The sequence below is a fragment of the Pezoporus occidentalis genome, unplaced genomic scaffold (genome assembly GCF_034315485.1).
Source record: "Pezoporus occidentalis ecotype Australia unplaced genomic scaffold, CSIRO_AGI_Poc_V1 ctg14, whole genome shotgun sequence".
Taxonomy (NCBI): Eukaryota; Metazoa; Chordata; class Aves; order Psittaciformes; family Psittacidae; genus Pezoporus; species Pezoporus occidentalis.
In genome coordinates, this window is record NW_026913209.1 from 6,361,516 (window position 1) to 6,373,857 (window position 12,342).

At 37.9% G+C, this 12,342-nt stretch overlaps 1 protein-coding gene across 15 annotated transcripts in view; it reads right to left on the reverse strand.

Annotated features, from left to right (window-relative positions):
• CADPS2 (calcium dependent secretion activator 2) overlaps window positions 1–12,342 on the reverse strand; it is a 312,438-nt gene that overhangs the window by 88,664 nt on the left and 211,432 nt on the right. For all 15 annotated transcript variants that reach the window (XM_062609680.1, XM_062609685.1, XM_062609684.1 and 12 more), the window contains one exon: window positions 2,611–2,712. In XM_062609680.1, the coding sequence (XP_062465664.1) occupies window positions 2,611–2,712 (102 nt within the window). The remainder of the gene's footprint in view (window positions 1–2,610; window positions 2,713–12,342) is intronic.

Consider the following 12,342-nt stretch of genomic DNA (forward strand, 5'->3'; position numbering starts at 1 on the left):
AGTTTAAAGAAAAGGAAATGTTCACAGTAGAGGCCTTAAAGGGATGCACTGAGCAGTCCTGCCTCCAGTATTGCAGTCTCTGTGCTGCTGAGGAGGCAGGGGAGCAGCATCTTTCTGGCAAGAAGAAATTCAGTCTCTTGGATAAAACCCCTGAGCTAGTCAATTTCCCACTGTTTGGCTTTCCATGAGGAAGATAAAAAGGTTATGGTAGAGAATCTGACATTTAAAAACTGTAAAACCTATCTGAACAAGGAGGACATGAAAGTCTTGAAAATATTCTAGGGCCCACATAAACAGCATGGATACTCAAACTGACAGTATAAAGAACAGTGGAAGCAGGAAGCCAGCCTGGGAGATGATGGGACTGCCCGGTGACAAGGAATACACGTCATTCATCAGGGACAGCATAGTCAAAGCAGAGAACCTCAGTGCATGTTTTGCAACAACCTTTACTGCTGAATGTGTTTTCCAAAATACTCAGCATTCCACAGTTATCACAACAATTTTGATGGGTTGATATATGGAGTGTTTTTAGCACGGCATTTTCTTAAAAAAGCAATCTCACAGCCAAGGTGATTTGCTAATTAATGATGCAGGCGATCTTTTTACATTATTTGCGTCAAGATTTTCTTTAAAAGTCTAATGCCAGTTCCTTATTAGGATGCCCTGTCTTGTGATTGTATATGCTTTATAAATTCAGATTCCAGGGCATTATTGATTCTTCCTCCTACCAGTATTACGCCAGTATCCTCATCTAAATTCAGACATTCCACCAATTTTTTTTAGTTCTAACATTTGTTCAGAGAAAGATAAAATGATTGCTCTTCAGCTGGTGGATCACTGTTTGCCTGTCTTGATTAAATAGGATATTAATGCAAACATTAGAGTCCTCTGAAGAATGGTGCCTTCACCTTTGAATGACACATTGAATTGCTCTCAAACAGGAGTTCCTAATGTTTGAATTTCCTCAAAACCCACAAAGACTGAGACAGTAAGATCCTATGGGCACTAATATACTGCAAATTTATCAACATACCTTACCTAGCATGTAGGTAAGCAGACATAACGGGTTTCACCTTTATTTGTTCCAACTCAAATAACTGTTTAGACATTACTGTACATTTTGTAACTAGTCTCATGCATGTGAAGGCCTGAAGGTGAACAGAATTATTCTGAAGATGCTTCTCTTCTTGTTCCTCCATTTCCCTCTTCTCTCTGTATGTATTCAGAAGGCTTCTGCAGCTTCAACATTTTTGGGGTCACAGCTACTTTCACTGACCTCACCATTGCGTATGGGTAAAAGTAATTACATTTATTGGAAATTACAGCTGTTATGTTTCTATGTTTCTATCATAAACTTGACAGGATATGGCCATGCCAATCGCAGGCCAGAGGTCTTCTCCCAGCTCCAATTCTCCTCTTTTTTTTTAAATTTGTTTTCTTTCCTCTTGCAGATGATGTTCTTTGTCAGTACTCTCCTCCTGCCTTTCCAAGACCTGGGTAGGAGGCACTGTGTCCTATGCTGCTCTGTATCGCTTCCCCGGAAAGAGTTATTCAATTCAATGGAAGGCAGGAAACAGCAAACGTGTAAGGGAAGAATAATTAAGGGAAATAAAGGAAGGGAGTATAATTTTTTTTTTTTTTTCAAAAAGGAATACCCTCCAAGAAGAATTCTAGCTTTCTTTGGATTAACACAAAGATGAAGTCCCAAGTGAAGGCTGCTATGTACTCTCTGCTCAAAAAATCCCCAATGACCAAGTCATCAACACAACAGATACCAGTGAATACTAGACATTTTCCTCATCAAACCAGAGGGGCATCCAACAAACTTACAGGCAACCTTGCCAAAAAAAGGAAGGTGTTTCACACAGAGCTATTTTAACTATGGAATTGGTTGTCATGAAGTGATACAGAGACAAAAGAAATCTATAAATACATTCTAAAAAATTATTAGATTGACAAAATAAAGGCAGATAGGTTGGCTTAGTGTGATTAAGTAACAGATTTGATGGTCTACATGCTGTTTTCATACTAAGCTTCATAAACCATCAATTGCTATTAAACAGAAGGAAATATCAACCCAAATGATATTTCGCCCTGTTTCTCGTACTCCCTCCCTAAACATCTTCTAGTCTCATTGACGGTCTTTGCATATGACAAACTCTTTACCGAGGACAATGGACCTTAGCTGATAAGTGTATCATAAACCCCCCAAAATGACATTAGACATCCAGAAAACTTTTAGCAGCCATTTATCAAAATTGTTCTCTACTCATATGATTTTTCTAACCAGTACAAATCCAGAAATTGCTGTCATTTTCATGTAGACAATTTTCTTAGAGTTATAGAAAGCATAAAGTTAAAAAGCATCAACAAACCCAGGCCTATATTCTTGCACAATCTTTTCTACCACAGAAAAATGCAACTCACATGACACACAAATTTTAAGCACAATCACTTGTGTAAATAAATTATTCCATATTTATTACATTCAAAATTTATTTTCAGATTATTTTAATTTGACTCCACTTATTGAAGACCAAAATTGAACACAATGATAAAATTCTTCCAGAAAAAAAATTATATTAATTGAATAAATTATACACTCACCTGAAGTGGCTTATTTGGTTTTCCAAAAGGGAGGAAAGTCTGTCCTTAATTTCCTCAAACCTTTCTTTCTCTTCAACAGATACTGTTCCAATTCCATCTGGCCTGTAATATTAAATTTTTAACAATTGTTGATATCTCTTTATGCTGATTCTTCTTTGAACAGTGATCTTTATTTTTAAAGCTTTCAGTTAACATGTGTGCTAGCTTTACCATTTCCCATTGCCTTGAAAGATATAAACAGCAACTTATGAATACAATTAAAGAACAGACTGCAACTAGACAATTTAGCTTTTCAGCTGAACCTTTAAAATCAAGTCGTTTTTACCTCATCCCCATATGAACACAAGGTAGCATATATTTCTCCCAAAACATCCCCAAAGATATATAATATCCTTTGTCAAGAAAATTAGTACTATTGGCACAATAACGGGGCCTACTCAGATCTCATTGAATTTTAACTCCTCGAATCTTCCAGATATTTTCCCAGAGGCACGATATAGCAGAAAGTGATTTTAAAATAAAGGTGGGAGACAAATCACAGTGAGAAAAGCTAAAGCAGACAACATTTAGGAATCCCCCACTTAGACTGAGCATGTGTTTTTGATCCCCTAGCCCATATTGACAAATAGCAGCATGTACACCATAAAACAATGCAACAAAAAAATACTCTCTAAAAAAAGAAGCACTGGCATTTTTTTAAACATCAAATTTAGTCCTAATAAGTAATAATAAACCTTGTATGTAAATCACACAGTCTAAAGGAGTTAATGTATTTATATTAAAAAGATGACTAAATTAAAGAAATTTCAATACACATTTGCCAAATGATATTTTTGCAATGCAACCACAACTTCCCCGCATACAGCACATTTTAAAAAGAAGTATCTAAAATCTTCCTGTTTCTTGCTTTCAGCTCCAGGGTAACAGACCAGCACTTCTTACCACTTACTTTACAACCTAAGTGAAGATCTGCCCTGTAACTCCTCCAGAGCCTCTAAAACTGTATCTCAATGTTTCTAGAACTGAGAAAATTGTAGTAAAATGACACGAAAAAAGACAACATTCTGTGAACGTTCTCAGACTCAATCTATGATTCTATGAACACCTTTTTGCTAAAACATTACTTTAACTTTCTGTACTATACTTAAATCTAGAAGGGATAAGTTGCTACCTGGTCATGACATAAACATTTCTCTCACCCTTTAAATCACTTATATTTGTGATCTGTCAAGTCAAGGTGGAAAGAATGCCTGAACTCCTTAAATTATTGTGAAGACAACAATAAAAATCAGATATGGTGGAGATATGAGTAACCAGGCACATCAATATACTTTGGTATAAATTTGATGTGAAAGAGCAAATAACTTATCTTCTCTCTTTTGATGGATGCCAGGATACTTTACCTCAGCCTTCTGACACATGGAACGCACACAAATTTAAGTAAATTGCACTGTCTGATTTCATTGTCAGGAAAGATTGTGCTCTGGAGTGATAAAGCAAACGGTTCTGTCATATTAAACCTCACTGAGGCATGTCATATATATGACAGAAAAGACCTAGGGGTCCAGATAACAGTAAGTGAAAAAGGTGAGCCAGTAGGATGTCATATCTGTCAATCTGCACTAAGGCTAAGATCACCATGTACCAGGAGCCTGTCACTTCATGGAGTTTGTTTTCATAAAGAACCTTACTGACAGCACCTAAGATTTTCAGAACTGTTAAATATATTTACAGTGGATGTTTGCACAGAAGCAAATGTTCCAGAAGAAAAAGAAAGAGCACACAAAAAGGTGTTAGAAAAATGTACCATCTAATGCACTGAAAAACTCTTCTCTTGAAAACATGCTTTTAGAAAACAGCACAAAGTCTGAAACATATTTTTCTTTCTTCCTGTTAGCCTTATTGCAACAAGCAGAATATAAAACTGCATTTTTATGACACAGTTCTGAGACACGTACTATGCTGGTGATCATTTTTTGCTACTCTTGGGAGTATCTATTTACTCCTGAGAAAAAAGAACCCACAGAAAAAAGAATCTGACTCTGAGATGGGCTGAGATAGAAAAATTACATAGTTTCAGAATTCCCACTCATTTTTTTCTTCTAGGTATTTTTCTTTAATTGCTTCAAGGACAGATTAAAAAAAAAAATAGCACTGTTTTGAGCTGGTTATTTTTATTTACAAATTATTGTGCCTGCCAAGAAAATAAGAATCATGCAGTCATCTAGTTTTCAAAGGCTTGGGTCCATCCATAAACTGGATGCCATAAAATGCAAGAACTATTTTGCGACTAAACCTGACAACAAATGTGCCTTTCCTACCATCCCAAATACTTTAGATAGTGGTTTGGACTTGTTTTTTTTTTTTTTTTTAATTCAAAACCAGTATTCAGCTTTCTTATTGCAGCCTTGGAACTGTCTTTCAAGAATTCAGACAAGAAAAGTGATGGACTGTCTAAGAAGAATTTTCATTTTAATATTATCTTCTCAAGAAGGTAAAGGGAGAGTAAGTTTTCCTTTCCTCCACATTCTTTCCTTCCTTATTTTTCACAACTGCTTTTGGAATTGGAGAACTAGGTGAAACAATGAACACTCAAAACCTGAGTAGTCTTCTTTCTCTCACTTATATTAGTTTTCCATTTTTTGAGAACTCTGCAATTGAATTTGGAATGGCCTGTCTTGTCTGCTTAGTTCACAGTCTAACTGGCACAGATGTAATGTCAAATTGTTTAATTCACTCAGACTTAAATATGAAAAGAGATTGGAAATAAATACCTTGTGAACTACAGCTAGTAAATTCAAGTGTTCGACCGTAAGACACTCAAGTAATGACATTGAAAAATAGAGGTTGAACAGAATTTTTAAAGAAACTTGCAAGATCGCTGTTGATCTGCAAAACTGATGATGCCAGTTACTCTAGGGAAGCTGATAGACTAGGTGGTGAATTTAGGGTTTTCTCTGGGAATGGAATGTTTTTCCTCACTTAATATAATCCTTTAAGGCTTGGAGTACCCTCTAAGAAAAACCTGTTTTAAAATGTGTAATAATTTGCAGAGGTCACTTGTTGCATTGTAGGATTGAGATTATTGTGAATATCTATGGCTTGTGAGATAAAAATGGCAATCCAGTTCCAATGGGAATTAGATGTGATGGACACCGGGTTGACTGTAGGTTGTTTCCAGCCCTCAACTTTGGCAACAGCTTCTCCTAGTGGCCTCTCAGAGGGTGAACTGTTACTTTAAGGAAGACTGCTTTGTTGAGACAGACCTGTAAATGCTGACTGAAGGTGACTGACTTCTGTTTTTAGCTCTGCAACATCGTTGGTACTGGTACTTCTTGTGTATTTGCATATTTTAAAAATGTTTGAGGTCTTTTCAATGAGCTTTCCTCATCAAAAACATAGACCATCACTTTGGTTTTCTTGGAAAAAAAAGAAGGGTATGAGGACAGAAATGCACAGATTGATGTTTTAACATGTACACACATACACACATAGGTGAGAACAGTAAGGCTGACCAAAAGAATCTGCAAGAGAAAGATGAGAAATTCTGATGAAAAAACAAAATTCAAGAAAAATACTTCAGCTAAGGTCTTTCTTACTTCAAGACATTTATATAATAAACTACATTTCAAGGGTGTAGGAAAAACAAAACCAAAACTTAAACGTCATCTTGGCTCCTAGAAACAAATTGTTTTAGAAGACTTCAGTGCTTTCTAAGAGCACTTGTTTTTAAATTCAGCAGGATGCACAGTAAATGAAAGGATAGTGACAGTTTTCAAATTAGTAAGATAAAAGTTTGACTTCTTGTTTCTTAGTAAACTTAGAGAAAATTATTTAGAATTTTCATGTAAAGATTCTATTATCTATAGGACTTTAATATCCAAGGAATTTAATATCCAAATTTTCCTTTAAAACACAATTGTGTTAATTAAGGCTTCTGCAGAGTCCATGGTTTATTTTAGACAAACCTAAGAAAAACAATGATTTGCATTATCAGCTTAGAAGCAGGCAGAGCAGACGTCTTTTTATTAACAGAAAATGAAGAGAGCAAATTGTCACATGGCATTTGAACATAGCTTTAACCAGCAGGCACTTGAACACCGAGCATTTTGTTGTTTATATTAACTATTCTTCAAACACTCTGACAAAAAAAAAAAAAGGCACAATAGAGCCTTCTGCTGTACACATTTCTCAGGGTGATCCTACATCTGCTTACAGGTCATACTCTCTTTTTCACAAGTGAATGAAAAAGACCAATTCTGAAGGCCACTGAAACAGATTAAGATGAAAAATCAGGTTAATTTTAATGATTTTTTTTATGCAGTTATATTTTAGGTAGGATTCATTAATGTCTTTCTACTGAAAAGCTAAGCATATAATATAATTTTAAACAAAGTATAAGAGTATTTGTAGGCATTAATCAGTTGAAATTAATGACAAAACAACGTATAATATTTAGGGAAGGTAAGAGTATGTAATAGCATTAGCTATTCCCTCATTGCCTAAGATGGCAAGTATCACCTTAAATATGCAGAACTTTGTCCTAATATTTCTTGATAATATGTGAATTATGATTAATTTACTACTGACATTTTCTCTGAGGCTTTTCAGAAGCAGATTTGTTTTGATGTGTTGAGAAATGTGCCTCTGCTAGTATTGGAGGGAGGACACACTTTATTATAACATTACAATAATTATTAGCACTTTCCAACATAGGACAGTATCATTCATTAAACCAAACATGAGGTCAACATGGTTTCACTTGGTACCTCCAAAAGGGTGAAGAATTTTGTTTCTAGCTTTGAACTCAGAAAAACTCTACTGATAACTTTCTTGTGGCCATTCACAACAGTAATATATGATCAGCTTCCAAAAATGAAAAATAAACTGGATGATGCAAGAAGATGCTTGGCACAGGGCAGTATATAAAAATGAGAGATGTAGTGAAAAAGTTCTATTCTCAGCATTGCCCAACGAGCCTCAGAAAAGGGGATTATTACATTCACTTGAAGAAAAGTGATATAAATATATAAAAGGTTCAACTAATTTTTCCAGTTTTAAGAGAACACTTCTCATCTAGAAGCACAAACTCACATAGCATATCAATCATAAAAGATGTATTTTCTCATTCCATTGTTCTGGGGAAATGGTGACTGGTAACAAATGGCTTCTGAATAAAACCATGCTTTCAATTATGAGAAATCCACTCTCAATGTTCCCATTACAGAGGACTGATAGAAAAATGGGACAAATTACAAAAGTCTCTTGTTAAGTCTCTAGACGCTGTATCAAACATGAGAGAGAATTTATATAAGATGCTGGTAGACTGATGGAAAATAACTTCTAATGTAGCACACTTCCCTAAAGATCCACACTATAAGGGATCTCAGGCTCCTTCCTCCAGCTGTTGGACAGCCTTGGAACAGACTTAAGATTCAAGCAGAAAGCCCAATTGCTAATAGAAAACAGTGAAAGAAGACCTTGCACCTGCTATCATTACAACAGAACATGGGGGGTTGAGATTGAATAAGCAGCACAGCAGAAAGAGGAAGCATTTTAAACTGCTTAAAACTGAAAGGTTCCATGAAATCCTGCTAGCAATGGTTTCTTGGGAAAGCTATCTAAGAAGTCTACATGCTATTCAAATATTTTTATATACAAAATTATACATATGAAAAAAATAACAGTTCTGGGAAGAGATAAAGTGGACAAAACCTTTCATGTCAGGTGGTGGCCATGTGCAAGATAAATGGTGAAATTACTGACTTGAGCGCTGGAATTTTAGATTAAATCTTATTAGATACTGTTTATGAAGGATATAAAATGAAGGAGAAGCCAGCAAGATACAGTCAATCTTACTTTAATCCTAGAGCTGATTTAGTCAGACGAGAAGGAAACATCTGTTCAGAAGCCCCGCAAATGATTATTAGAAGAGTCAGAGCAATGTAATATTATTTTCCTTATTCCTACAAAGTTCCTTGTCTCAGATTTGAAAGGGATGATTTCTGATTCTTTTATCACTTGACACTAAGTGTAAAATTGCAATAAATGGTTCTTATCACAAAACATTGAAAAATGAAAAGAAATATCTGAATGTACAGCACACTCTGAAGTTTCCATAGTTTCATTTCTCTTATGTGTTCATTTACTCCACTTTAAGGCATTTCTTCCAAGCATAACAGAAGCAAGAAGCCTATCAGAGAGTCTACAGTGCCAAATGATGGCAAAGATCTAAAAGGAGCTCTCAGAGAGGGCAAGGCTATTGCAGAGATGTGAAATGAATTCTTAGCACTGGTGTTTATTATGAAGGAAATTAAGAAGACTTCAATGCTGGAACCCTTCTTTGTTCGCAGGAAAAAAAAAAACAAAACCACCATCTTATTTTCAGCACAGAACCTGTCTAAAATTAAAGCAACTAAGAAAAAGCTTAAAGAACAAATTAGATAAATGGACAGCAGTATGTTGCCAGGGCCAGAACTGAATTACCTGTGGTTGCATGATTGCTCTCACCAACAACTGCCTTCTTCTTGAGGAATGGGAGGTGAAAAAAGTGAGATCAATTTAAAAACCAGAAGGTCTGCAGGAGAGGTAGGGGGAAGTACAGGCCAGTAAGCTTTACATACATCCTAGAAAATTAGAAGGAACTATAATATAAGGATATTCTATGATTCTATGATATTTATGGATAAAATTAAAGAAACTTGCGTAAATATTCTTGTGATGACATATGTAAGGCATAAGACTATATGGCATAGAAATCTTATCTTCTGATCCTGAAGTTCTCTAAAAGGATCAAAAGCAGGTGGATGAGTATGACCTCACTGATATGATGTATATAGATTTTCAGAAATCTTTTGTCAGAATGTCTAACCAAAAGCTTTTAAGGCAATTAAGCAGCCACTGACTAAAAGTCTCACAATTACAATGAAGAAGTAGGAATAAATGGTGAGTACCTGCAGTGAGGTTATCAGCAGACTTCTGCAAGGATCTGTGCTGAGACCTGTGTTATTTGCAAAGGATCTAGCAAACAGGTAAGAAATGAGGTGATAGTAAATGTAATGCTATCTATATGGCATAGTGTGGAATTATAGAAGGATCTTATGAAGTCAAGCAGCAACAAAACAGAAAATAAGGATCAAGGTATTTAAACAAAGGTAAGGAAAAATCAGTTGCTATTCAGGACAGAGATCATGGTGTTATAATGGATAATTCAAAGCAAATGTCCCTGTTTAGTAGCATTCAAAGAAGCAAATTAACATTAGGGATTACCAGAAAAGGGTAAGGAATTAGCAGAAAATATCCACCCAGTGTAATCAACACATGGTTCACTCATACTTCTGGAATCTTAAACAGTGAAGAAACAACAGACAAGGATTTTTTTAATCTTTTTTTTTTTTTTTCTGTCTCTCCTTCATCTCTCCCAATAGCAACAGAGAATGAAATGAGATGGGCAGGAGTCAAGTTCAAAGCAAGAGTTCTTCAAGCAAGAACTTGCTGCCAAAGGTGTTGCGGGTGCAAACAGCTTACACAGGTTCAGGGGTGCAATGGATAAGTACCTGAAACAGACGCTCACTTGCGGTTAACGAACAGGCACATTCTGAGCTGCAGAGTTGGAGACTGAAAGGCCACTAAGAGGAAATATTGCATATGCTTGCCCTTCTCTCACTCCAAGCAGGTCAATGCTGGAGGCAGATGATTTACTAGCTTAGAAGAACCCTAACTCAATACGACTACTGTTCTGTGCAAACACACATGCGCTTAAGATTTCAAAATGAAGACACAAAGAAACTGTCTTTGGCTACAAACTGGTTACTGTACTTGCACTTTCATTTCTTCATTTGGAGCTCGGCTCAAATGCCTCTATACAAACACCCGTAGCATGGGGAACAAACAAGAGGAATTAAGAGATGTGTGTATGCCTATGGGGGTGTGATATAATAGGCATCCCAGAAACATGGTGGGATGGCTCCTATGACTGGAGTGTTGGAATGGAAGGTTACAGGCTCTTTACAAAAGACAGGCCTGGCAGTCGGGGAGGGGGAGTTGCCCTTTATGTTAGGGATAAGATGGAGAGTATAGAACTCTGTCTAGGGACAGGTGAGCAGTCCACAGAGAGTTTGTGGGTCAGGGTTAAAGGGAGAACAGCGATGGGAGACATTACTGTGGGCATCTGTTACAGACTGCCTGATCAGGGCGACTCTGTGGATGAAGCATTCTATAGACAGATAGGAAAAGCGTCACGCTCACAGGCCCTTGTTCTCATGGATGACTTCAACCACCCTGACATCTGTTGAAGGGACTGTACAAGCAATCCAGGAGGTTCCTCGATTATGTGGAAGACAACTTCCTTCTGCAAGTAATAGATGAGCCGACAAGGAGAGGTGCCATGCTTGACCTCGTGCTCACCAACAGGGAAGGGCTGGTTGGAAATGTGATGCTCCAGGGCAGCCTTGGGTGCAGCGATCATGAGATGATCGAATTTGAGATCCTCAGGACAGTGAGAAGAGCGTGCAGCAAGCTCACTGCCCTGGACTTCAAGAGAGTAGAATTTGGCCAATTCAGGAACCTGCTTCAGAAGGTTCCATGGGATACAGCCCTAGAGGGCAGGGGGGCCCAAGACTCTTGGTTGATATTCAAGGATCACCTGCTGCAAGCTCAGGAGTGTTGCATCCCAACCAGAAGGAAGTGCAGCAGGAGGGCCAGGAGACCTCCTTGGATGGATAAGGAGATGCTGAGGTGTCCTGGGTTCAGCAGTAGCTGTCATTTTTCTCCTTTGTAGCTGGTGCAGTGCTGTGGTTTTGACTTTCAGCCTGGGAACAGCGCTGATAACACCGATGTTTATAGCTGTTGCTCAGTAATGCTTAGTCTGACCAAGGACTTTCTGAGTCTCATGCTCTGCCAGGGAGGAGGGGAAGCCGGGAGGAAGTAGAGACAGGGCACCTGACCCAAACTAGCCAAAGAGGTATTCCATACCACAGCATGTCATGCCCAGTATGTAAACTGGGGGCACTTACCCGGAAGGGTTAGATCACTGCTTGGGTCGGGCTGGGTATTGTTCGGCAGGTGGTGTGTGGTTGTATTCCCTTCCCTTGTTATTTCCCTTATCATTATTATTACTGGTGGTAGCAGCAGTGGTTTTGTGTTCTTCCTTAGTTACTGGACTGTTCTTATCTCAGCCCATGGGAATTACATTCTTTCGATTCTCCTCCCCATCCCTCCAGGAGCAGGAGGAAGAAGGCAGGGAGTGAGAGAGCAGCTGCGTGGCTGGGCTTAAACCACAACATGGGGAAAATTCGAAGGAAAAAACAGGCTTATAAAATGTGGAAGCAAGGACAGGTGGCCTGCGAAGAATACAGGGATGTTGTCCAGGAAGGTAGGGACCAATTTAGGAAAGCTAAGGCTCAGTTAGAATTAAACTTGGCTAGAGATGTTAAGGATAACAGAAAGGGATTCTATAGGTATGTAGTGAATAAAAGACACAGTAGGGACAATGCAGGCCCCCTCAGGAAGCTCTCAGGAGAACTGGCTACCCTGGATTTGGAGAAGGCTGAGGTTCTGAATGACTTCTTTGCCTCGGTCTTCACTGCAAAGGCTCTGACCAAACCACCCAAGTCTTGGAAGGCAGATGCAGGGACTGTGAGAATGAAGACCCTAGGCCCACTGTAGGAGAGGATCTGGTTTGAGACCATCTTAAAAATCTGAATGTGCACAAGTCCATGGGACCTGATGAAA